The sequence below is a fragment of the Aythya ferina genome (genome assembly GCF_964211825.1).
Source record: "Aythya ferina genome assembly, chromosome: 3".
Lineage (NCBI taxonomy): Eukaryota > Metazoa > Chordata > Aves > Anseriformes > Anatidae > Aythya > Aythya ferina.
This window is the reverse complement of record NC_140298.1, coordinates 52,797,031-52,822,746: the sequence shown is the minus strand read 5'-3', so window position 1 is coordinate 52,822,746 and position 25,716 is coordinate 52,797,031. Positions and strand designations below refer to the sequence as shown.

Below are 25,716 nucleotides of genomic sequence, written 5' to 3'. Positions count from 1 at the left end.
TTTATAGGATATGGCAACATGACCATGTTTAACAACTGATGGGCAGCTAACTCCAACACTCTCCAACTCTCTCCCCCTCCTCAAAAGGACGGGGGAGAAAATACAATTAAAAAATAAAAGTTCATGGGTTGAGGTAAGGAATAGTTTAATTAAAGAAAAAAAGAAAAAAAAGAAAAAAAAAAGGCTTCATGGGAGCAGAAAGAGAAAACCTCCACATTCTCTGAAGCAATGTTCGCCACATCTTGGGATGCGGGGTTTCATTATACGTAGCGACTGCTCAAGAAGAGCAACATTTTCATAATGAGAGTCACATCCTACCCCTCCACCCCTTCTCCTTATGAATTGAAAGGCTTTTATTTATTTTTTCCATGGGAAAAAAATGCATACAAGTAAGCACAGTAGAAACTAAACTTAGTATCTTCAATTCTCAGATAAATCTTGGTATAATTGAATAAACTATTTGTAAATTTTAACATGGAAACATGGAGCAGAATAGAATTAATCACAGATTTGTGAAGAAAGAAAATCATATCAAAAGAGTGCAATTTAACATGAAAATAGTTTTTGTACATAAATGTGTGTCCAATATCTTTAATAATGTTTTACATGATATTGTTATTAGCAAATGTTAAAGCTTAACTAGTTGAAAATAAAATAGGTAGATGATTAATAATAATAATCATCAAATAGAATGTTTAGAATTTTATCTGGTGTGTAATTATCCATGCTTTTCACCCCAAAAGACAGGATACATCAAGTAGGATTTTTCAAGGTTCTCCCTTGGGTCTGATACTTGTCAATAATTTTCATTAGTGAGGTGGATGCTGTTTTAAAGACCATGGCTTTTAAGTTGCTTAGACAAAAGCAACTTAGACAGCAAGAAAACAGCTTGAAATCAGACAAGAAAAACAGCAAGAAAACAGACAAAAGTACAGGAGCCACTTGGAAATAAATAAATAAATAGACAAACAAATAAATAACTAAATGAAGCTGCTATTGAGTAGGAACAAAGGCAAATTGTTACCTTTAAACAAGCGGGGAAAAAAAAATACTTGTGTATCTGAATGAGGAGCTACTGGCAAGAGGCACACTGTAGAAGGGTCTTGACTTCAATCATGGAAAAATAAATGAACATTGTTGCAAAAAAATAAATAAATCCAAACACTATGCAGAATATAAAGTATGAAGATATGTAAAGCAGTTCTTTTATTCTCCATGTTGGTCAGTAGCAAACTCTCAGCTGTGTTCTGTTTTCCACTTGAAGAAAGTTGTGGACTCACTGGATAAAAAACAGAGGAAAGTAATAACAGTGACATGAGTATAAACTTGCAAGAAAATATGCATGAAAAAGGATTATCCTAAAATATGAAGTATTCAGAAATGATAAAAATAATTTTTTCATGTCTGCTGTTAATAAGATAGTAAGTAGAGGATTGAAATTGCAACAAAAGATAGTTTCATGTCAAACAGCCAGAAAAAAAAATCTTCAAAATAATAATACTGGAACAATAGAGCATGTTGTCTGTTGTCTGAGATAAGAAGGACACTGATGGTAGTGGTCTTTAAGAACAGTCTGTAAAAATAAGACAATTCTGTCCTGTCTTATTGTGGGAAGGTGACTAGAGAACGTCTTGATCACCTTTCTAGAACTATGACATTGAAATCAGTTTTATAATATACATGCTGTATTTGAGATGCATGAAGTACTTGAAATAGTAATAAACAGTAATAAATAACTCTGGCTTTGGGACCTATTTCTCTATACCATCACATGACTGATATTTTCATCCAATATTTTAAACAGTTTTCATTGTTAAAATTATGAATTAGCTTTGACACTGTAATAAGGAACACAACTACAAAATCCAGACATTTATATTTCTAGTGATTTTTTTTTCTTATTCCTGAATCAAATCGATTATGTTACAGGACATGAAGAAGTTTGAAGTTGAGCTGAGAGCCCTGCAGGCTGCTCTGGAACAAGCCCAAGCCACACTGACCTCTCCAGAGCTTGGACGTTTGAGCTTGAAAGATCAACTGTCCCACAGACAGGTAAAAGGGCAGGACCTCAAAGTTAGCTCTTGAGTGACATGAGCTGACACAAAGAATGTTGGTAAGACTGTTTGTGGTGTTTCTTAGGTAGGCCATTTTTTCAAAATCTAGCTGCAAATTACTGCAAAGGGAATTAGGCATTGAATCATAGAATCACATATTTTTGAGTTGGAAGAGACTTTAAAGATCATCTGTTTCCACCCACACTGCTATGGACAGGGACACCTTCCAGTAGACAAGGTTGCTCAAAGAAAGCCCCATCCAACCTGTCTTTGAATACTTTCAGGGATGGGGCATTCACAGCTTCTCTGGGCAACGTGTTCCAGTGCTTCACCACCTCCTGAGTAAAGAATTTCTTCCTTACATCTAATATGAATCTCACTTTTTTAGTTTAAATCCATTACCCCTTGTCCTGTAACTATATTACCTGACAAAGAGTCCCTCTCTAGCTTTTGTTTATCCCCTGGATAAGTGCTAAAAGGCCACTGTAAGGTCTCTCCTGAGCCTTCTCTTCTTCAGGCTGAAAATTCTCAGATCATCTTTGTAGGCCCTCCTCTGGACCAAATCCAACAGATCCATATCTTTCTTATGCTCGGGGTCCCAGAGCTGAATGCAGTGTTCCAGTGGAGTCTCACAAAAGCAGAGTAGAGGGAGAGAATCAAGTCCCTCGACCCACTGGCCACACTTCTTTTGATGCAGCTGGCTTTCTGGGCTGCAAGCACACACAGCCAGCTCATGTTCAGTTTTTTGTCCACCAACACTTCCAAGTCATTCTCTTCAGGTCTGTTCTTAATCCTCTTGTCACCCAGCCTGTGTTCATGCTTGGAATTGCCCTGACCCATGGGCAGGACCTTACACTTGACCTTGTTGAACTTCTTGAGGTTTGCACAGGCCCACCTCTCAAGCCTGTCAAGGTCCATCTGGATGGCAACCCTTCCCTCCAGCATGTCAATGACACCACTCAGCTTGGTGTCATCCACAAACTTGCTAAGTTTACACCCTTATCCCACTGTCCATGTCACCAACAAAGATATTAAATGGGAAAGATCATTCCCTCAAAGGCATTGTTTAAAGCATAATACTTTGTGGGTTTGTTCTTAGCTTTATGCAATCCTGAGAATTGACCATACAATTCAGGTTCAATATGTATTAATACTTATAAACCCAAGCTTTTACCCAGAACTTTTTATCAAAATGTTTTTAAAGTACTTCAAAAGCAATTCCGGTTTGTTATCCCTGCAGCTAGAGGTGCAAGAAGATAGTATGTTGCTTGCTCCCCCAATAGCCAAGTGAAAAGCTAAGAAAACTCAGTATTTTGTAAGCCCAGTTACTTTCATATTTGTTTAGTTGAATTACCACCATAAGATACTGCTTATTGTATTTGGTGTACTATGGAAATTTTTTGACTTGCTATTTTTGGCCACTGTTTCAAGACAAGAAAAGTAACCCATGTTATAACTTACTGAGTTCCTTGAGAAACATTTCTTGCTGCAATCTGATATAGAGATTCAACTGTTCTAATCTCCCAGGAAAATTAAATGTCAACAGGTCCACTTTAGGATTGAACTCTGCAGAAAAAAAAGTATATACAGAGCTTTACTTTTGATTAAAATATACTCTTTATTCTAGAGATTGAAGATAAGTTTCAGAACATGACATTGAAGAATATAGGTGAAACATATCACCCACCCAAAGAATAAAGGAGTACTGTGTTCTTTGCACTGGCTCTGTCAGGTCTTATAAGTATACCTATCTTTTGTACAGATGGAAAGGGGCTGTAGCCCCTGCACATCTATTTCACCAGACAGAGGGGGGGTCTTGGAGACTTCCTGGCTGGCAAGTGGCCCCATGGTACCTCTGAGTGCCAGTTGCACAAAGCATCTTTTGCCAGCAGTGCAGGGCCTGACAGAGGAGAGGCCTTCCCAGTCCAAAGAACAGGTTGTTGTACCAAGTTTTCGGTTAGATTATCCACCATACCTCATGAAGTCTTATCTTTCTGCATATAGTGTAGGAGGAGGGAGACAATCACTCCTTGTTTGCCAAATACATTGCCTAGATGATTTGTATCTGTTGAGCTTCACACCTTTTCTAATGTACTGAGGTTCCTTTCATCAGCTTTGCCTTTTTCTATTTTTTTCTGTATATTTTAATCAAACTGTATATTTTAATCAAAAGGAAAGCTTCAATTTACATCTAATTCCCTAATGAAGATAAAAGAATACCAATAGAATCTATTAATCAGTCGTTGCACTTTTATACGCTTCTCATGCACAGACATTGTGAAAGGAATAGAGACTATTAAAAAGGGCACCCAACATATGATTATTAAACAGAAAAAAAAATAAATCTGTATGTGAGTTTTTGTTGTTTTATTGCCTTTTGAATTTTAAATATTTTCAGCAATTATTTGTATTTTCAAGGAAGACTGTAAACGCAACAGGATTCATTTGCTGTTTTTTAAGTGTGCTTCAACATGGAGTTCCACTTGGATTTTAACATTAAAATGTATGTGTGCATAAGTGACTCCTATGCAGCTTCAATCTGTGTATTTTTTAAAGATATTTTTCAAATATGTTAACAGAATTATTCTTGGGCTTAGACACTCAGAAATAAGAATGACTGTATTTTCATGAATTATTTTTATGCCTGGTATGTAGGTCTTTTGGTTAACTAATACTTTAAAAGAATGCTCATTTCAGAATTAAAAACTCTAGACAAAGTGTATCATAATTATATTAAATTAAAAGCAAACAAACAAACCAACAAACAGATAATCAAATTCATTGTTTATTTTAGTTTGTGAATTCATAATTATCTTTTGCTGCATCAAATGTTCTGAGAGTTCTGCAAAATGGGCTTATTGTGGCACTGACTTTTTCTAGCACCTGTTGTCTGAAATGGAATCACTGAAGCCAAAAGTTCATGCAGTACAAGTTTGTCAAAGTGCCTTGAGGATTCCTGAAGAGGTGGTCACCAGCCTGCCAATATGTCACAGTGCCCTTCGGCTCCAGGAGGAGGCCAGCCGCCTGCAGCACACTGCCATTCAGCAGTGCAACATCATGCAGGCAAGTGTAACTGTGTCTCATATATTACTCTGAGTAACTTGAGCACACAAATTGCAATGAAAACAATTTTATATTTCTATCCATTCTCCTTCACTTAGTCATACAATTATTATATTTCCCAGTATGTTTCAGTCCTTTCTGATCGCATGTTTTGGGGGGGGGTTAACATTTTTGATGATGTTATTGGTCAGTTTACTCATCAGACTTTTATGGTGGTTCTGTCCTCAATCTTGAAATGTTTTTTGTAATACTGCTGGGATTAAATAAACAAATAGTTAATATACATTTGTATGCAGGGTAATGTTTTAACTAATATAATCCCTTAATGAAATTAATTTTAATATATCATCATAACATCAGCTGCTTAAAATAATAACATAACATTGAGCTAAATAGCTTTCTGAACTAAAAGTCATTATTTTTTAATTTAAGATTTCTACATATTTCCTTCCTGATTTTGAAGACATTCAATATGTACTAAATTCCTATTTTCAAGCTTTGCTAAATACAAGAAAATTAGTTTTTGTTCGATAGCTTGATTTCATAGCTAAATATATAAAAGGTATTTCCAAAGAACAGAATAAAACTTTTTTTCCTGCTAGTTAGTGATAGAAAAATACATATCGAACTAAGGTACAGCTACAGAGATTCAAGTTAAATAACAGTAGAGGCTTCTAATTAAAGGTAGTTAAGTACAAAGAAGGACATAATGTGTTTTGAAAACAGATCAGATCAATTTCTGATTTCTGAAAAAAAAAAAAAAAAAAAAAAAAGATACCTCACTGGTAGTATAATGGTCTAAATTAGTCTTCAGGATCTTCTCCCAGTTGTATTTTCTATGAATCTGTAAAATTTAAGTTTCTCATGTAGTTTTTCCATTTCATAGAAGGAGGCTTGAAGTGAATAAATAGATGAAAGTGCTTATATTAAAACTATCAAATTAGGCAATGCTGTCTTTTGGTGGGTGTGTTTGGGGCAGATGCTTATTGAAAGCTGAAGTTTTAGCCCCAATATTGAATATCTTAAAAAAAACAAACAAACAAACAAACAAAACAACACAACGCTTTGGCTTGCCAAGGTGCAAGTGCCAGTTGGGTGTAAGTTTACTTCAGTGAAGAAAGGAAATTGGTCATACTTACAGTAAATAAATACTTATTTTCATGTAGACACTTGATTATTTTTTTTTCTTCTCTAGGAAGCTGTAGTTCAGTATGAGCAATATGAGCAAGAGATGAAACATTTACAGCAAATGATAGAGAGTGCCCATCGTGAAATTCAAGACAAGCCAGTACCAACCAGCAACATCCATGAACTCCAGGTCCAGATTTCTCGTCATGAGGTAGGAAAGACAGAACAACATAGGCTCACTGGCAGTTCATGGGCCTAAAATAATTTTCATAACCAAGTTTCATAAATTAGCTGAGTAGTTTTTTAGGCGTGCTTGAAGGCTATCTGAGCAGATAAACCAATACCCAATAGGAAACTCGTGCTATTAGTGCAATCTGGAGTATTCATTTGTTTATTCAGTTAAATATGTCCTAATCTCCAGGCAATATTATGCAAACTAAAACATTTTGTATTTAAGGGGCAGTTAACATAGCTACTTAACTGAGGAACATCACAGAAGCTAATGCAGAGCATTTAGTCACTTGATCACTGCCAACTCAGCAATTCTTAGGTATATCTTAAAGTCCTTACTTATTTCCATCCTATTAATGTAAGAAAATACCAGGGGACTTGAATTGCAGGAAAACTACAGTAAATTTGGAGGAAAAGTCTGCAAGAGTCACTCCAAAGGATTCTTGCCAATTCATTTTGGGGAAGAGTTCTGTCTTGTGAATTTACAGATTCTGCCCTCAAACTCAGTGATTGTAAGTACTCATATGAATCAGGACAGTCTCCATGGAGCCTTTTCTTCTGTGCTAGCATGGGAGCTCCTGATCCCCTTTTCTATCCCTCTATCTGCTATGTACAGATAAAAAATTGCATCATTGATACATGTGTATCAATTTTGACACCAGATGGCACCATTTCTTTAACTTTGAATTAAAAATCAACCTGGGATATTATGTAACCTAAAGTAGTGTTATATGTGTTGATCATTTCCTTTCTAGTTATCAAATAGTAACTCACTATAAATGCAGAGTGTTTTCTTTTATAAACAAAACAAAACAACAACAAAATAATACCTTCTGTATTTTTAGCAGGGAATTCAAAATGCTAGATTTTCTGTTCAAATGTTCTGGAACAACAAAAGCAGCAGGAGAGTCACTTTAGTGATACAGAGCAGTGCTGATGAGGAAAGGAATGAGGCTGCAGGGAGGAATTTAAAATGGGGCAGCTTGTAGTTTCATCTGCATTTCAACAAATTCAGTAGCTTCAGTTTAGACGATTCCTTTTAAACATCTGCAGGAAGATAGCAGCTTTACTGCATATTTTGGGAACAAGCAGGGAGTGTACAGGTTTCACACTCTCAAGATTCCACATTTAGAGACAAAGAGTTTTAAAAGACTAAGATACACATATTATTGGTTTGTATTTTGTCTGCTCAGTAGTTGTGGAAAAGCACACAGTTACGTAAGTGGACTCTATATTGTTATACAACTTTAAAAAGCAAGTCTGTCAAGATGCTTGTCCTGTGTTTTATTAATTTAAGAAAACATTAGTTGCCAGATTGTCTGTTTAATCCTGCACGAACAGGAATTTAAATAAGCATTTTGGTACCTTTGTTTAGAATGAAAATAGGAGGATGGAAGTATAAGGAATGTACACTGTTTTCTAGAAAGCTTGTAGCACTGCATATGTATGCAGTTATACTCTGGAACTAAGTTTACTGAACCCTGTTTCTTTAGACTTTCGGATAAGAATATGGGCAAGTATCTCCATACTTGTGTATGATTTTAATGGATATACAGTACTTCACAGGAAATTACCTTTATAAATTGTTTTATTTTCACAAACACATTTTTGCATCTTTTTTTATTTTCTTTGTATTCAGTTGAAGGAGGTATGTTAGATTCTCCATGCATTAATGATACAAAAGTTATTACTTTTCAGTAGTATTGATGGAGTAGTGTGTTTTGAATGATAATAGATTTCCCGCTTGTGTGTTGCTGAGATGTGCCATTCATCAAATATTAGTAAATGATTAGTACTTGCCAAACAGAGCAGATAACTCTATTCCAGACATTAAAGCTGTGGCTTCATTTGATCAGTTTTTCAATTGATCTCCTCAACTGTTTTATACTTGAGACTTTGTTTAGTCTCCCAGGTGAACCTTGGAGCTCCAAGAGAGGTTGTCTTGTAGCTGACATGACAAGCAGTGAGCAGGTACCATTGAGTCCCAGACTGAAAAAGTCATCATTGGTCTTTGTGATGTATCCACTTCTAATTCTGTATTTTCCATCATGACTGTTCTGCACTGTGACTTTGAGGAAAAGGTTTACTGAAAATGTTGTATAACCAAAATAACATTTTAATTTTACTTTCCTGAAGCAACAATTTTATTTCCCTTTTTAAAGATATTGTAATCATTTATTATTATGCAATATTATATTTGTTATTATACTAGATCTTGCAAATTCTGTTGCTATTTTTCCCTGAAAACTTTCATTAGGTGAAAAAAATAAAGCAGGTATATAAATAATTTAGAAATACCCATTAGAATGAATAATCACTGAACTAACAGGCAAGCTTACACAAATGTTGTTTTAACTTTATAAATCAAAATTCTATCACATCACTGAGCCTCCAGAGAGGCAGGAACATTAGCTTTGGCAGAAATGTGAAAACCTCCCACCAGTTTTTATTTGAAAAATATGAACTGAATGCCTTAAAACCAGACACTGAACTAGGCAACAGTAAAGTATATGAGAGAATATTAATCAGTTTCTGTCTATTCTGTTCCATGTTTCTTCTCTGACTAGACTTATTGTGGTGATGTTTCACCATACAGATAGACCATTTCATAGCCATGATAAATAATATTTTAAAATATACCCAGCTTTAGGCCAGATTTACTAATGCTTATTAAAGAAGAGTTAGTACTGTGTGCAGTTGAGTTTTTAACTCTGAAAATTTACTCAAAACAGAAATAAGGTAAAATATATCCAAACGCTGATAAGTGATTCAGTCTGCATTTAATCTTATTATGTGAACTATTGTTCATATTACAATTGATCTTGTTAAACCCTGTGAGTTATTGTTTGAACTATTCATTCATTTTGGTGAGAGCTGAATGGTGCTTTTTTTTTTTTTACAGTTCTGCTTATTACATGACCTCATTTTCATGGCATGCAGTATGTGGTAAAGCTTCATCTTCCTTAGATAAATGCAAATAGGTCAGAAAGAAAAAGTAGAAAAGAAAGGAGAGATGTTCCCCTTTTCTGTAAACTGAAGCATAAAGAATCTATGTCTAGTTCAGGCTGGATGCAAGTATGGGGTGTGCTTCACTTCTGCAATGATCACATAGAGGCTTTCACAGTACTTTTCCGGTTTCACTTCAAAGCTCTCTGCTTTGCGGTTTAGCTGTGCAGTGAGACGCAGCCTGACTTGTTCCCTCCACAATCAACATCCTGCTTTTCAGCTAGTGCTGCTGCTTATGCAGGGTTTCTGAGAGGCAGCACTATGATTTCATTGGCTGAGCTAGGAGGGGAGAGCTTGCCTTCTCTACGGAAGCTGGAATGCTGCTAGTCCTCTGGCCTTTATTGGCTGCCTCTGCATTAGAGAAAAAATATGTTTCCTCAGGAGCTGGCACAGAAGATCAAAGGATACCAGGAGCAAATTGCTTCTTTGAATTCAAAGTGCAAGATGCTAACAATGAAAGCAAAACATGCCACTATGCTGCTGACAGTGACAGAGGTGGAGGGGCTTTCAGAAGGAATGGAGGAGCTGGATTCAGACCTGCTCCCGGCACACCCTTCTCATCCCTCAGTGGTTATGGTAAGGAATGAATTGTTCTCAGTACCGTTTATCTGAGCTGATTGCTTTTGCATCATTGCAACACACCTCTGTAGCGAGTTGCCACAGCTCATATCTATATTTTGCTTTTGAAATGGCTGGAGTGTGGCAAACCAAACAAGCTACAGCTTCCCCTTACTGTATTTTGCTTTATATGGGTTATTAAGACTCATAGATATAGGATGAAGTTATTTAAAAAACAAACACCGGTGGCAGTTATCTGTAATAAGATGCAAATTTAGTGCTTTTTCTTAGCTGTCAGCATGTGTGAGCAAATGCCAAAAAACTACTGAATTGCAGGAATCAGGTGAAAACAGAAGAAATATTATTTCATAGAATGTTGCAGTGCATGTATTTTACAGAGCATATTTCTAAAGCTCTTTTATTAAAAAGTTGATGTGATACTTGACTGTATGCTACTATATTCTCAAATGAGTATGTGGGAATGAAAGCTGGCTAAGTATTGGCATAGACCTCATGTTTGAATTAAAATGCTTTTGTTTCTTGTTGGGTCTTATTATAAACATATTGTTAATGTCATTGCAATTTTTGCCTGAGTGCAGATTTCAAGATTTATCATAGCATAACAGAACTGAGGAAGCAAAAATTATAAGTTACTATGGGATTATATGTTTTTTATATCTTAAGTCTATTCCTTGTTGTTCTAACCAGGCCTGGATATGGATACCAATACTTTATTATTCTGTTATCTGTCCATAATATTTCCATATGCATCTCTGATTGCACAAGAAGACATTTAGGCAGACCCTGACATGTTATTATTCAGTTGCCGACTCTATACATTTCCTTTTAAATTCATTAGTTTACAAAAGAGAATGTTCATAATTAAAGTATGGCCAGTAAATATGACTATTAATTCACCAGATTTTTAACCTGGCAAACGTAAGGGCATGAAGGATGACTAAATGCTGTCATGTTCATTCCAGCTGAGTGTTTTGTTTTGTTTTTTCTCTTGTTTTGATCTCAGTCTAAGTAAACCTAAGCTGAGGTAACTGATTTTCTTCTTGTGCTCTGGGGTTTGCTTTTCCTGTGGCAGATGACTGCTGGTCGCTGTCACACGCTGCTCTCCCCTGTCACTGAGGAGTCTGGGGAGGAGGGAACCAACAGTGAGATCTCTTCTCCACCTGCCTGTCGCTCTCCCTCACCTGTGGCTAATACAGATGCTTCTGTTAACCAGGTACCTCCCTCTTGGCATTCATTCAGCTTTTATCTCAGAGACATGTATGGTTCCATTCCACAGGTGGTTTATTTAATCCTGTGATATTTGCCTATAGCTCCAAGAAAATTAGGCTGTACCTCTAACTTAATTGAACCTTCAGATTCTAGCTCAAAATATGTACAAATATTTACTAATGAGTTTAAAATGTGTAGTTTGGCATTATGGCTATTCACTATTTTTAAAATAAATTTTAAGTGACAGTTACAAAGCTCTTCCATGTCACTACTATTTTCTATTTATATGCTGTTTTTGATTTTCACAGCAGTACACAATGGAATCTTGCATCCTGAGAAAAAATGCAATTTAAAATAATAAAACATTGTATGATATCCATATACATCTGTCTTACAATATCATTGTCATTGTAGCATTGAATTCGCAGACTATCTTCTATTTAATACCATTTCAAGTATTAATTTTCATGTAACTTTATCACATTTTATTACATTTCATGTTATTTTAGTTCATTCCATACTTTCAGTGACCATCCATTTTAAGTGGTAATGAGAGAGATCAGTAAAATAAATTAAATTTTAAATTAAAACTGTGGACTCTGGCACTTCTACTAGGATCCAGTGTACATCAGCGTTCATTATAAAGTGAACAACGAACCAGCACACTGAGCATCATGTACATCAAGGAACATATATAATGCTAAGATTAAGTTTATAAATTAGCCTTAGGAGCAATCACCACCTCACTGAATTCATCATGTTTTGTGGTTGCTGTTTGTTTTTTGCATTTATTTTTATTCCCAAAATTGACCGCTGCAGAATTTGCAGGTAGAGTCGTGTTGCGTTGCATTGCTGAAAAGAATTAGAGAAGTTTGAGCAAGTTGCCCAATAATTCCTTCCACTAATTTTGAAGATGTATATGGTGCTTTAGAAGTTGCTAAATCTAAAGGATTCATTTTCATGAACTTATATAAGAAAGAACATTAGGGTAAGATAGTGATAGAGGTAGCATTCTTCAACAGAATAGTAACAATGTTATATAATGAGTCAGGAGGATTTTCACACACACAGAATCACACAGAATTTCTAGGTTGGAAGAGACCTCAAGATCATCGAGTACAACCTCTGTCCTAACACTAACAAGCACTCCACTAAACCATATCACTAAGCTCTACATCTAAATGTCTTTTAAAGACCTCCAGGGATGGTGACTCTACCACTTCCCTGGGCAGCCCATTCCAATGCCTAAGATTTTTTTGTTACTTCGGATAATAAGAAATGGTAATGTTTGCTTAATGGTAAAACAAAACAAAACAAAACAAAAAACAACAACAACAAAAATGTCAGTGTCAATCAGTGAAAGAGTTAAATGACCAAGAACGTCTTGTGTACTAATAATCAAATCCATCATTGGTTCATTACATTTCTCTAGGGGGTGGGAAATAAATAAATAAAAATCCAGTAACTCAAATAATAAGGAAAATCCAGTAAGAATACTGAATACAGTAAGAATACATAACCTGACATGGAACACACAAGTTTTAGAGCCTGTAATTTACTAGGGTAAAATTGAACAGAAATATGATGTCTTTCACTTAGCAGGAGATCTTTGAAAGAGATAAGATTGCTGGTGTTATAATAATGTAAAAAACTGACAGATCAAGGTTTCTTCAGTGTGGTTAATGTTGAAATGAACATCACTTACTAAATAATAAGGGGAAGAACATTCCAAAATGCAGTGGTTTACTTACAAAATACAACAACAATAACTCTAGAGAAGAAAGAGTTAGGAACTTAAATGTTAAAAATATTTCATATTCAGTATTCATATTTTTTCTTTTTAAGTAGCCAGTGCTAACAGAAATACTTTCTCACAGGAATATCACCTGCAACATACCAGAAAAATCAAAAAAGGAACTCTAGAAAAAAAAGAATTACACTAGTTTAGTTTTGGGAGAAAATAATTAGAGCACTTATAAAGGGTTGTTGTTGTTGTTTTATTTAATTGTTTTTTTCCCTCCTGGAGTAGGGGAGAAATGTGTTGTTAAAACTGTAGAGAGGGATTAGTGATTAAAAACAGTCTTCCATCAGAGTTTCATAAATATCTCCTAATGATCAAATGTAGGTATCCCTCATTGAGACATCTAAGTGCTATTTTTACAGTGCTAACAAGTTACAAAAATACAAAACAAGTGTCAGCTGCATATTAGTGTAAATACTGATCCTATGTATGGAAACAGTAAAACAAAAGCATGAATACAAGAAAGTGAAATATCTATCACTGTTGTATTGTTGTTGCATGGGGTCTTTGTTTTGTATTAACACTCCTCTAAAAAAGTCAGGGGAGTGTGGTGGAGAGGGACACAGCTAAAAAAATATTTTAAGAATCTGATCACAACTCCTAAAAGGGTGAATGATTCCATGGTGTATAATATTTCAGCAATTAGTAACAGTGCTTTCATGGAGTTTATTCTCATAAAAATCTGTGCTACAATAGTGAATGAGAATCCCTCGAAGCTAACATTTCTCACATTTACCCAAAAACATAGGTGATTAAAATTTAGCACATCTTTTAAAACCTGTTTTCTGGATATATAATGTACAGCAATTGAATTGAAAAAAGATGAAGTTGTTAGTGTAAAACCTTGGGGGCCACAGCTGATCCTGTGATTCAAGTCTTCATCACTGGGTCACTGTAAAATATCTTTTTCTCTCCTTGTACACAGACTACTTCATAATCATTCTTTCTCCTTCCATTATGAAAACTCATCTATGTTGCACCAGCCCTTCTTAAATACAAATCCTTGAAATTTAAACTCATCATTTGCTCCTACATTCTAACAGTGAAGCTTGAGTACTGTTCATTGACTAATTTTCCTAAAAGAGGGCATGATACATTGGATCCTGAATAGGGGAAAGTAATCAGTAAGAACACCTGGATTCACATTGTCAACATAAAAACCCTTCTGAAAAGAAACTGTCATGTTCTATACTCCAAAAAGTAGTTGAAATGATGTGCAAAGAGGTTACTTTTCCCCCTCTGTAAGAACAAGCCATTTATTCTACAAACTCTGATTAAGAAGTCTCAGTAGCACAGGCTGTTTTTTTGTTTGTTTGTAGAGAAGACTAGCTGGGGACTGTGCAGTAGCTGCAGACAAGACAAATTGAGAAGTTCCCTGCACTGCTGTCATTTTTCTCCATGACATGGAAAGATCACTTGTGGTCAGAGCCAAAAATTCAGAAATCAAAGTCCTGAATACTATGTTAAGCTGTTACACGTCCCCTGTTGACTCCCAGACACTGTAAATGTGTAAATGCCTTCATCTTGTAATTTCCCAAGACACTTATTAAGAAGTATCTCATTTAACAGATTTGGACAGTTTGAAATTCTGTCCATTCTTTGGTCTTCTGTTTCTATTGAGAGACTTTTTCAGGGATCCTCAGTAAAGATTCATGATCCATCTGTCTATAAAATATAGTAATGGCAGTTTCCTACCTTTAAAAATACTGGTAATGACCAGTGAACAGGCACCTTAATTGTTAAAATGTCCACCTAGGAACCAGATAACCTGAGCTCATCTCTTCATTTTCTTGAGAGAGTGAAAAAACATACCTATGCAGCTGCTGGGTGATGGGCTGTTTTCTGTGGCAGGTGGGCATTCTGTGCTTATTAGATTGAGTTAGAAAGAGAGCCCAAGAAAGTGACTGTACCTAGAGAGTGGCTTGATTTCTACACCATTCTTCCAGAGCTTTTTTTGGTTTTGTTCACATATGCTATTAAATAACATTGAAATAACGCTGGGAAATGAAGAGTCTGCTGCAAATTTGGATCCTTTTGCAGGTATTCTAAATTCCCACATGTGCAAGAGTGAGATAATATGGCACTTGCATCAGTACTTCATTATAAGAAAATTCATTTGTTTGAAATTAATTTTTGTTAATCCATAACATCCTTTGGTAACACTGGATTACTGTCTTCTTTGGATCTCACTAATTCCTTAGGCCCTTATTTATCAAGCCATACTTTTCTGTATACTTTTCTATGAATTTCATTTTTAAAAAATTCCCATTAACTAATAAAATGAAGATCAGTAAAGATTAGACAAGATATATTATAATGGCCATGAATTCCCTAAAGGATGACACACTGAGCACATAACGTAGGCCTGTATTTTATTTAATTATTTTTAAGGCTTATCTTGAAAATACTACTTCTGAAAATGAGGTCACAAAAAGATCTGTAATGGTAGCATATGACGTCTTGGTCCCAGTGTCTTTTTGCAACAGTTGAAGAAATAGCCAAACACTAAATACACAAGTTCTGATGGGAAATATTTCTGCCTTGAATTTTTCAGTGGTAACTTGAACACTTGCCCATTTTCCTTAGTACTTCTGGTCCCTCTGCCCACTGTCTTTCATGAGTGAATCAACAGTACCTGTTTGTTTGAAGACCAATGCTTAATATTCTTTCTTACCTCATTGACTAGTCCTTTGGCATATTCATTTTCAGTTCTTCTGTTGTCTTCTCTATGATAGAGTTCATTAGAGTGATATTCTTTGTCACCCACAATACCCACAACACACTGGGTTGTGATGGGCTTTCCCCATTTATAGCTGTGTTGCTAGAATATTGTTCCAAATTTGAGCACTTCCCTCACAGAATTTCCATGTCTCTCCACAGTTGCATCTTGAGCCTCCTTCCTAATATCCATCCAAACATATACTGTCGACATGGAAAAGAAAAAAAAAAAAAAAAAAGATCCACAATTTTCATCATATTAAAGCTCCAAACCATACTCAGTGTATTACTTCTAAATATTTATTTACTTTGTTGTTCATGGATTGTTTGGTTCTTTTGGCTTTGTGACTTGGTGATGTTTTGTTTTGTTTTGTATGTTTTTAACAGACGTATGCAAGGGATCAGTATGTGGGGGGATATTCTTATACATAATCTTTTATTTTGAAAGTGCAATAATGTGTTTTGTGATTGTAGGACATTGCTTATTACCAAGCCTTATCTGCTGAACAGTTGCAAACAGAAGCTGCTAAAATTCAACCCAGCACTTCAGCCACCCAGGAGTTTTATGAACAAGGATTAGAATCAGCTGCTAGTGCCAAATTGGATGATTTGCAGCGTTCCTGGGAAACACTGAAGAATGTGGTATGTCTTGGATGTCTGGTATATCTGTAGGGTTTAAAACAATCAGATAGCTTGTAAGGAATAAAATGCTTAGCTAGTATTCTAGCTAGTAACCTGCTTAGCTAGTATTCTTCTCTGAAGTTCTTGGCTCTCTGGGGGCAACAAAAATTGTCTGTTGCAGTATTATATTACATTATATTTGTTTGTTTGTTGAAAGCCCGTGCAGGATGGACCTCTATTAAGAAAAAAAATAAGTCATTTGTGCTGATAGTTGCCTTCAGAAATATTAGCTGTTGTCAGACGATATTGCATAACCTAACATGGAATTCAGTTCATACCAGAAATGTTGGTAAAAAAGGCCTAAGCATCCAGTTCCTCCAAATACTGAGTCAGCTTAACACACTTCTGCATAGTAGTGTAGCATAGTCATTCAGTGATGTATCAAAATGGCTACAGATTTTATTATATACAATATATTTTTAATTCTTTTGAAAAGGCACAGCAGCTATTATGGGGTATGCCTCTATCAAACTGTACATGATTGAGTGCATAAAATCTGTAATAATTCACAAGAATGTCCATAGTTTATCCCTGCATAGTAAAGTGTTTTGGTTTTTTTTCCAGTCACAGAACACAGAATTTGATTGATGATGTTTAAACATATAAGTAATTTTAATATGGCTGTTTTGATTTCTAATTTCTGTTTTTGAAAAACTATATTGCAAGTTTTGGGGTTTAGTCATTTAAGCCTTGGGATGTATGAAGCAAAAAACCATTCAAATCCTGTATCAGAGGTTAGAACTTAGATCTCCTATTCCTCATCAGATAAGTGAAAAACAGCGCACCCTTTATGAAGCTCTTGAACGTCAACAGAAGTATCAGGACACACTCCAGTCTATATCCAGTAAAATGGAGACCACTGAGTTCAAACTGAATGAGAGTCTGGAACCATCCAAGAGTCCAGAGAGCCAGATGGCAGAACATCAGGTAAAAACTTTTTACATAAGAAATAAAGGGAGGCCATGCATTACCTCTGTATCTTTAGTTCCCTTTGTTGTTAGATAGCAGCGTTCTTTTTGGTTGGATGACTCAAACAATATGCAGTAGCTGTATTATCTCTGCTAACTGTATGTATTGCCTTTCTGGACTTCCCACCATTCTAAAGATGATGTAACAGGGATTCTTTAAAGGAAAAAAAAAAAAATATATATATATATATATATATATATGTATGTATAATGCTTTCCAACCAAAATTTTCTGTAAAATCTTTTGTCAAAGATTGTGTTCAATGACACCTACATATACTGGTTTTCAACATTAGTGCTATTAGATATTTATGCTAGTACATTCATAGAGAGAGACTATATATAATATTCCCAATTTACTAAGATCATCACTAATACTGATGCATTGTAAATTGATCCAAATACACTTTTTGTCTTGTTAAACAAAACAAGCAAACAAAAGCACACAAAAAAATCCCTTCCAAGGGAAGTCAAGAGAATATGGTAACTCTTTGAGGTAAAATGCTGCAATTATATTCACCAGGAAGCTTCTCCTTTTCAGGTTATTAATGTCAGTATTACCGACAAAGAATTAAAATAGAATATTATTTTGAACTTTACTATATCAACCCTGATGCTAGAGGAAAAGGTTATCTATTTCTAACTGATTTTGACACTGGATACTCAGTGTCAAGCAAATAAAATGTCTGCATCAAATGTCTGAACAAAAATACAAATGGGTTATTTCCCTGGCAGATCTTCAGAATGTAAAGAACCCAGAAGAAGGCTTTCAGAGAGATAACACTACCTTTCTTTCATCCATGTAGCCTGGAGGAAGATGCAACCAATACAGGTCTCAAACATTGTTACATGTATAATGGCAACACTGAGCCATTTCAAAATTGGTTTGAACTCATTCATTACCAAAAAAAAGTGTGGATTAGGCTTCTCAACTTGATTTTATTTTCTTTTTCATTATGCTTGCAATGAAAATATAAGCTCAGATGTTTGGTTTGGTATGTTTTGCAGTTTTTACCTTCAAATAATTACGGACACAGAATTTCACCAATACATACTAAGGAAAATCATGATGTAAAATATCTGATGTTACATGCAGGTTTTGCTTGCAAATTTGTTTATTGGAGAACACATTAATGTGACAAAGAGCCAACGTTTTACAAAAGACTTACCAAAATAGTACATTCAGAGAAACAATGACAGGGAAACACTTCTGTCATTATCAGTCAATGGACACTTGTCTAAATTGCACTCTGGCCATTCCCTTGCTCCAGATGCTGAAAACTTGAGTCAGTACAATACTCAAATGCAGAATACAGCTGCAGGTTTGTCTAAATAGCTCTTTATCAAGAAACCAATCAGACATAACCAAGTTGTAATCACAGTTGTAAGTACTCTAACTGATAACTTGAAACAGTTTGGTATCTCACTTCAGTATGAACTCTGACTTGCAAAGGATAACGTCTGGCTTTTGCAGCAACGTGTTGTCTTGTGTATCCAATGTCTATGTACTCTTAGATATGAAAATAAAGTGCTTGCTCTAAGAGATTGATAATGCAACATCTTAGGTATCTGTCTTGAAACTCAAGATGAGGAATGAAATCCAGCAGTGATACATTACATTGTTGTATTCCTCATGCTTCTTTGGAACAGTCACCTTGACTTTTATATTAAGGATACTTTATATACTTAGTACCCTTAGATACTTTCTTCTCTCTGATAGATGAACTAGTTTCTCTGCTCTCATTTCTAAATAGGCTTTGATGGATGAGATTCTAATGTTACAAGAAGAAATCACTGAGCTTCAGACATCATTAGCACAGGAGCTGGTTTCAGAATCACGGGATGCAGAAGCTGCTGATCAGCTGGCATTGCAGTCCACTCTCACAGTCTTGGCAGAGCGAATGGCCACAATTCGAATGAAGGCATCAGGAAAACGACAGCTATTAGAGGTACCAAAAAAAAAAAAAAAAAATTAGTCTTTTGGATTGCATTCCAGATTTTGAGAGACATTTTTGGCAGAGCTGTACTTTGACCAAAGTTCTTAATCACTAGTGAATACTTCTAATTGAAATAAGTCATTTTAATTTCTGCTCATTTCTCACAATTCCTTTCCCTAAAATATTATTGTTCTTCCCTAGCCAGCCCCTCCTCTTAAAGAAACTAGACAGAATCTGGAAACACATAGTGCATATATTTATTTTTTATTTAATATCCTTGTTGACATTTTCTCAATAGGTGCCTTATTTTCTTGGTATTCCTTGTCCTCCACAGAAGAAGTTATGGAGTGCATTTATTTATAGCAGTTTGCAAGTATTAAAAGCAGTTACCTACAGTAAAACTGAAACTTTTGAGGAGTCATCTGTCCAAACTGGGAAACAAGAGAAGAGGGAAAGTTCAAACCAAGAAATAAGTCCTCTTCCAAACTGTTGCCTTGTTGCCTCTGGTCATCTTCCAAGTGATTTGCATGCACACCTTTATAATGGAAGATGGACTCTTTTATTTCTTTGTCTACCAACTTTACCAAAAATCCTTTAACATGAAGGTGATTAAAAAAAAATAAATAAATCAATTACATATAGGAATATTTACATGTATAACGCAGCAGGTATGTATGAGAAAATGCATTCATGCTAAAGCTAGCTACAATCAATCTACTTTGAATGCTGCAGGGCTGATTTACTGCTGTAATTCTGAGAATTCCAACAGTGAACTCATAAACACATCAACTGCTGCTTTTATAATTTCAAACATAAATTGGTTCTAGTAGACTGTGTGAGGATTTGCTCTGTGGATTTACCTGGGCTACAGAGGAGTCCCAGGGTGTATCACCTCCTGTGCAGTCACCTGAGGCAGTGAATACATCCTTAGAAAATAGAAGTTATACTAAAACAAACAAACAAACAAACAAACAAATAAAAAAAAGCACTAAATTTTTCCCTCTCAGAAGAAAAATGGCCTTTACCTAACATTATGGAGCTCAAAACAGAATAAGGATCTTGTGGTTTGTAGTTTGAGCTCCCTACTGGATCTTCTTGATGGCACTTAGAAGAAGATGCTAACTAGAAGATGCTCTCTACCCACCAGGGGCCCATCAGTACCTTGCTGGGACCTTGAAGTACACTCTCATGTCTTTCATGAGAGATGCTAAGACTATCTAACAGCCTGCTGCTGCCACCAAAGAAGGCAAGGCTGCTCTCCTTTCCCTGCGGTCCACTCCCACCTTTGTGTTACCCATACATGTTTCTCCCTAAGTAAACAGTTATGTGATAGTTAAGCAAACTGAATCAGGGTGTGGAGGGGGTGATGGTGGAACCCAAAGGAGAGCAGCAAAAGGAGGCAGAAAAGTCCTCACCTTTAGGAAGTTCTAATAGTGGACATCTACTTGTAAAATCTAAGTAAAAATAGTAACTTAACTGAAACAGAATTCAGTCACCAGGAAAAAATGTTCATTGATTGAAACTAATTGAAATTAATTTTATTAATTATTAATTAATTATTTATTAAAGTTTTCAAACATATGAAAGGAAATGCTTATCATGGTTTAAAGAATACAAGCAGTATTCTTGTATAGAAGCAGTGAGAAAAAGAGAGGAAGGACAAAAAAAATAAGTAACTACTATGGTGTATGGCTTTTAAAAAGTAAAATATTGTAATTTATACCTCTAGGAAAAATTGAGTGAGCAGCTGGAAGAACAGCGGCAAGAGCAAGCTCTTCAAAGGTACCGCTGTGAAGCTGATGAGCTTGACCACTGGCTACTCAATACCCGTGCTACGCTGGACACTGCTCTGGTTACTGCTGAGGAACCTATGGATATGGAAGCTCAGCTGGTGGACTGCCAGGTAAAATTATCAGTCTCAGTTTTTTCATAGATTCATCTTTGACAGCCATATTGTTGTATATAATATAGTTCACCCTGTGAACTTGAACAAAGCAATATTTTTAAAAAATATAATGTCCAGGAAACTCAAAACTAAAAAGAACAGTTAACTCTGTGGATGCGTTAATACTGCTGTTCTTTAGCTAGTTCTTAAAAACTTAATGCAGTAAGTTTTTTTAAAAGTCCTGTATTTTTTCCATATTTTCGAGACTGCCCATCTCATCCTGTACACATTCCTTCAACGGGCAATATTTGTGGGCTTGTACTTGACGGTGGCTATGGAAATAAAAACTGATATTACGCTAGGATTTTCAGCAAGAATACTATGAGCTTTAAATTTGGAAAATCAAAATATTTACCATGTTAATGGAACGTCAGGAAAATAGCTCTTGAGAATAAACATGCCAGAGATTTGTCACTTTAAGTCTTTCTTTAGACTAAAGAGGATTATACAGAAATCCTTAAGTCCATCATGAACCAATCAGAAAGAGCAAATAGCAAGAAGAGAAGCTTATCAATTTAGTCAGAGCAACACACAGGTAGAACAGATTCTACTAAACATACATGGAAGAAGAGGAAAGAAGCATTTCCACCTGTCTGTGCTCTATTTCTTGTCATTATGGATGTCAGTCTTAGCCATATTTACAATTAATGCGAAAATAAATAACATCTCCTCTACAACAAATCCTGTTTCAAATAATTCTTCAAATTCCTATTTTGAAAAAAAAAGGTTGTAAACAGAAATGACACATGCAAATGCCTGTGAGCATATTCATAAGGACTTTGAAAGGGACTGGAAGGCAAAGCAATAAAAAACGAGCTTGCTGTTAGCTTGGCAATGGGTGAGGTATGCCACAGGTCTCCTTGCCAGAAAACGTGACAGATGCTGGAAAATGTATGAATTTGCTTCTTTGTTTTTGCTGCTGCAGAACATGCTGGTTGAAATAGAACAAAAGGTAGTGGCCTTATCAGAGCTGTCTGTGCACAACGAGAACTTGCTTATGGAAGGGAAAGCTCACACCAAGGACGAGGCAGAGCAGCTGGCTGTGAAGCTCAGGACACTGAAGGGCAGTCTTCTGGAGCTGCAGAAAGTGCTACATGACAAACAGATCAACATTCAGGTAAGTGGCTCTCTGTAATTGGCTTCACAGTGGGCAGGAGTTTGAGAGATTTCATAGCAGTGTTATGCAACTGGGCAAAGGAGTAAAATTATTCTACTGTTTTAGATTGAGCTATTCATATTTTATTAGTAAATGGATTTACACTCACAAATAAAGAACTGCTGAGCAAGCTTTAGTTTATCATGTCAAGCACCACTTTGTGGTGAAACTCTGCACTGAACCTCACTATCTGCATGAAAGGACAATAATAAAGTAGATAGATAATTAACTTTGCCTGAATATATTATGTTCCTGTTCATGGTCCCTGTAGATTACATGTACTCTGGATTCCTCCCTGCAACAGAAGAACAATCCTAAACACATGCTTCCATGCATAGTGTGCACAATATAACATCAAACTAATTAAATATTTTTAAATATGATTAATACTCAGTGGCATCATTACACTAAACAAAATATTATATAAACATAGACACATTTAACATCAGTTTTGTCCTAGGTTTCTTTTCCTACCAGCACCAGTCTGCTTACTATAACTAGTTAATTTTATATAACATTTATTTTAGTCACTCATCAGGTTAAATTAACATGCAGAGAACTGAATGCACACAAGAAACCCAGCCGTGTAATGTGACTGACTAGTTTTGAAATTGCTTCCTCTGCTGTGACATACCGCTTTCCCCTTCCTTTTCTTTTACTTCTTCCCTGGGTTTTGTTGTGCAAATTAAACATGATAAGCTTCAAAGGTTTCTAGCTTGTAATGCAGATTAAACTCTACTGAGAGGTTAGCTTGAAAAGTCCCTTAATGTGCTAAGAACTATTTTTAGCCCAGAGAAATTGGATAACTATGAAGTATGACATAACTTAACAAAAAACAAACAAACAAAAATAAAAGCGGGGGGCTCGGGGGGGGGGCAGGAAGGGGTAACCCTTCCTGCTATTTATTACTGTTTATTAATAACTATTTATTGCTGTTGCATCTAAGATTGAGGCAATATGCAAAATGCTTCATATTTTGGCCCAAGAACAATGTCTGTTTTGAAGAAGAAAAGAAAGCTGTTTGCCCCAATCTTTCTTTTATATTCTTCTTACATATATTGGGCAAATGAAAAGTGTTACTAACAGCATGTGGGCATATGAATCTGATATATTCTGATAATAATAACTATTATTATATTATAGTCAAAATTCTGATATACTAAGTATAATTATATTAGCCTTTGCTGCTGCATTTTAAAATATGTGTGCAGTATTTTAAAATATGATGGTGTGATTTAATGTACTTAAACTTTTAAAGCAGATTTTTTTTGGTGTTTTTTCTAATATCTAAAATAATATAATAATTTCAAGATGTATAATAAGACTAATTTAGGGTACTACATGCATGAAAGAGTTTATGAATTGCAAGCAGTTTTTGGACTTAACCTGTGGATTATGGAAGAAAATAAATTTAGGCAGTGAAACAGCTATCTTTTCAAATGAGAAGTCCATATCAGAAGAGGATATTTAAATGGTAAAACAATTTCGTAGTCAGCTAGAATATATATTGCAAATTCTATCTTTCTGAATTCATGCCTCTCATGTTACAATCCGTTTATTCCAAATAATCAGGCAAAAAGAATTTCTTATAGACTGAGGTTCGGAACATCAGATGGCCAAACTAACCCCTGCCATTAACACTGAAAAACATTACATGCTAATAGCACTGTAGTTCATGCATGTGAGAAACACGCTTCTCACCAGGTGTATTATAAACTTGCAATTGCCCAGAGACACAGACAAACCTGTACCCATGAAATGCACCCAAGTTGCAGTGCAAGACAAGGAGCATTGTAAATACAGAGCTATATTTTCTTTCAAGCAGTATTTCAGCATGTCTGCTATTTCTGTGTCAAAGTGTTTTAGAGACAGTGTGAGATTCTGTAATTTCTTTGGGCAATTTTAGCTTTCTTTCTAACTGCATCTGTCATTAATCATCTGGAAAAAAAGTCATATGGAGACCAATTCCATTATTAATAAAATAAAACATAAAATAATCAGAAACATGATGGGATCTTGAGTGTTACATTGATTTCAAATGTAGCATTTTTCAAGCATTTTGAAAAATACAGAAAACATTGCCTTGTACTGTTATCTTCTAACATTTGTAATTTAGGTGCAAGAATTTGCTGTCCTTATAAAACAAAAATGTAAAACTGATTTTGTATTAAAAGTAGTGCTTTCCTTTTTATTCCAGTGTGTGTGTGGGGGGGAGGGGGACAGAGTGTGGACACAACAGACAATAACAACGTTAGTCTTCAGTTCTACAAAAATAATGTGACTGATTCAACTTTGTACAATGTAGAGCTCCTTTGACAGATCCATTCTATCACCATTTTCATCTGGGATTTTCCAATTATTTCTGTGCTACAGTGGATACTCTCCAGGAAAGACAGCATCAAACATTTATTTCCCTGTCTGTTTAAAGGAAAATTACTATAGTTCTCTCAGGCAGAATTCAAATGAAAACACAATTGTATGTATTTTGTGATTGGAGAATGATAAAAGTTGGTTCATAAATAGTTTTGGTCTAAAAAGTATGTACAACAGCATATTTGCAAAACCTCATTGCATCCACAAAAGCCACAAGCATTTTTAAACCCCTTACTACTGTAGGAACTGCAGGACTACCATTTGTCTTAATGTAACTGCAGTATTTTAGCTTCTAAACCTTCTTCTTAGAATACTTCTTCACTCCAAATCTAAGTAAAATCAAGCAATCTGCGCAAATGTAATGAAAAACTAGAGATCATTCGCTACAGGAATCTACAAGCTGAACTGCTGTTTTCCCTAGAGCATATAGGAAATATAGGAATTTCTGTTTTTTAGAATTTACAAAAAAGATTGCTTTTTTTTCTCCTTTTTTTTTAAAAAAAAAAAAAAAAAGAAAAAAGAAAAAGAAAATCTTCTTTATTTCTCTATTTCTCGGGTAATATTTTCTTTTCCTAATCTGATATCCTATATATGCTGCTGTTTACACTCCAACCACAGCAGTTTTTCTAGAAACTTGTTCCTAGGAAACACAGACAGAGTACTTATTTATAAAAAATAGTAATAAAATAAAATAAAATAAAATAAAATAAAATAAAATAAAATAAAATAAAATAAAATAAAATAAAATAAAATAACAGACCAGAATGAGAAACAACTTTATCTCTTTTTTTAAGTTGACCAAAAAAGAACCAAAAAACTTTAGACAAAAACCTGACAGAAACAATCCACTGATTCCCTGCATTCCCAG

The 25,716-nt window shown here is 35.2% G+C and overlaps 1 protein-coding gene across 19 annotated transcripts in view; it reads left to right on the top strand.

The window, feature by feature from the left end:
• The window catches only part of SYNE1 (spectrin repeat containing nuclear envelope protein 1), a 307,251-nt gene that overhangs the window by 194,213 nt on the left and 87,322 nt on the right, over positions 1-25,716 (top strand). For 15 of the 19 annotated variants that reach the window (XM_084515529.1, XM_084515530.1, XM_084515527.1 and 12 more), the window contains 10 exons: positions 1,930-2,052; positions 4,935-5,121; positions 6,317-6,456; positions 9,864-10,058; positions 11,134-11,274; positions 16,264-16,431; positions 17,236-17,397; positions 19,192-19,386; positions 21,104-21,277; positions 22,245-22,436. In XM_084515529.1, the coding sequence (XP_084371655.1) occupies positions 1,930-2,052; positions 4,935-5,121; positions 6,317-6,456; positions 9,864-10,058; positions 11,134-11,274; positions 16,264-16,431; positions 17,236-17,397; positions 19,192-19,386; positions 21,104-21,277; positions 22,245-22,436 (1,677 nt within the window). Of the gene's footprint in view, positions 1-1,929; positions 2,053-4,934; positions 5,122-6,316; positions 6,457-9,735; positions 10,059-11,133; positions 11,275-16,263; positions 16,432-17,235; positions 17,398-19,191; positions 19,387-21,103; positions 21,278-22,244; positions 22,437-25,716 lie in introns of those variants that run through there. The other 4 variants (XM_084515528.1, XM_084515539.1, XM_084515524.1 and 1 more) reach the window with 3 other exon arrangements.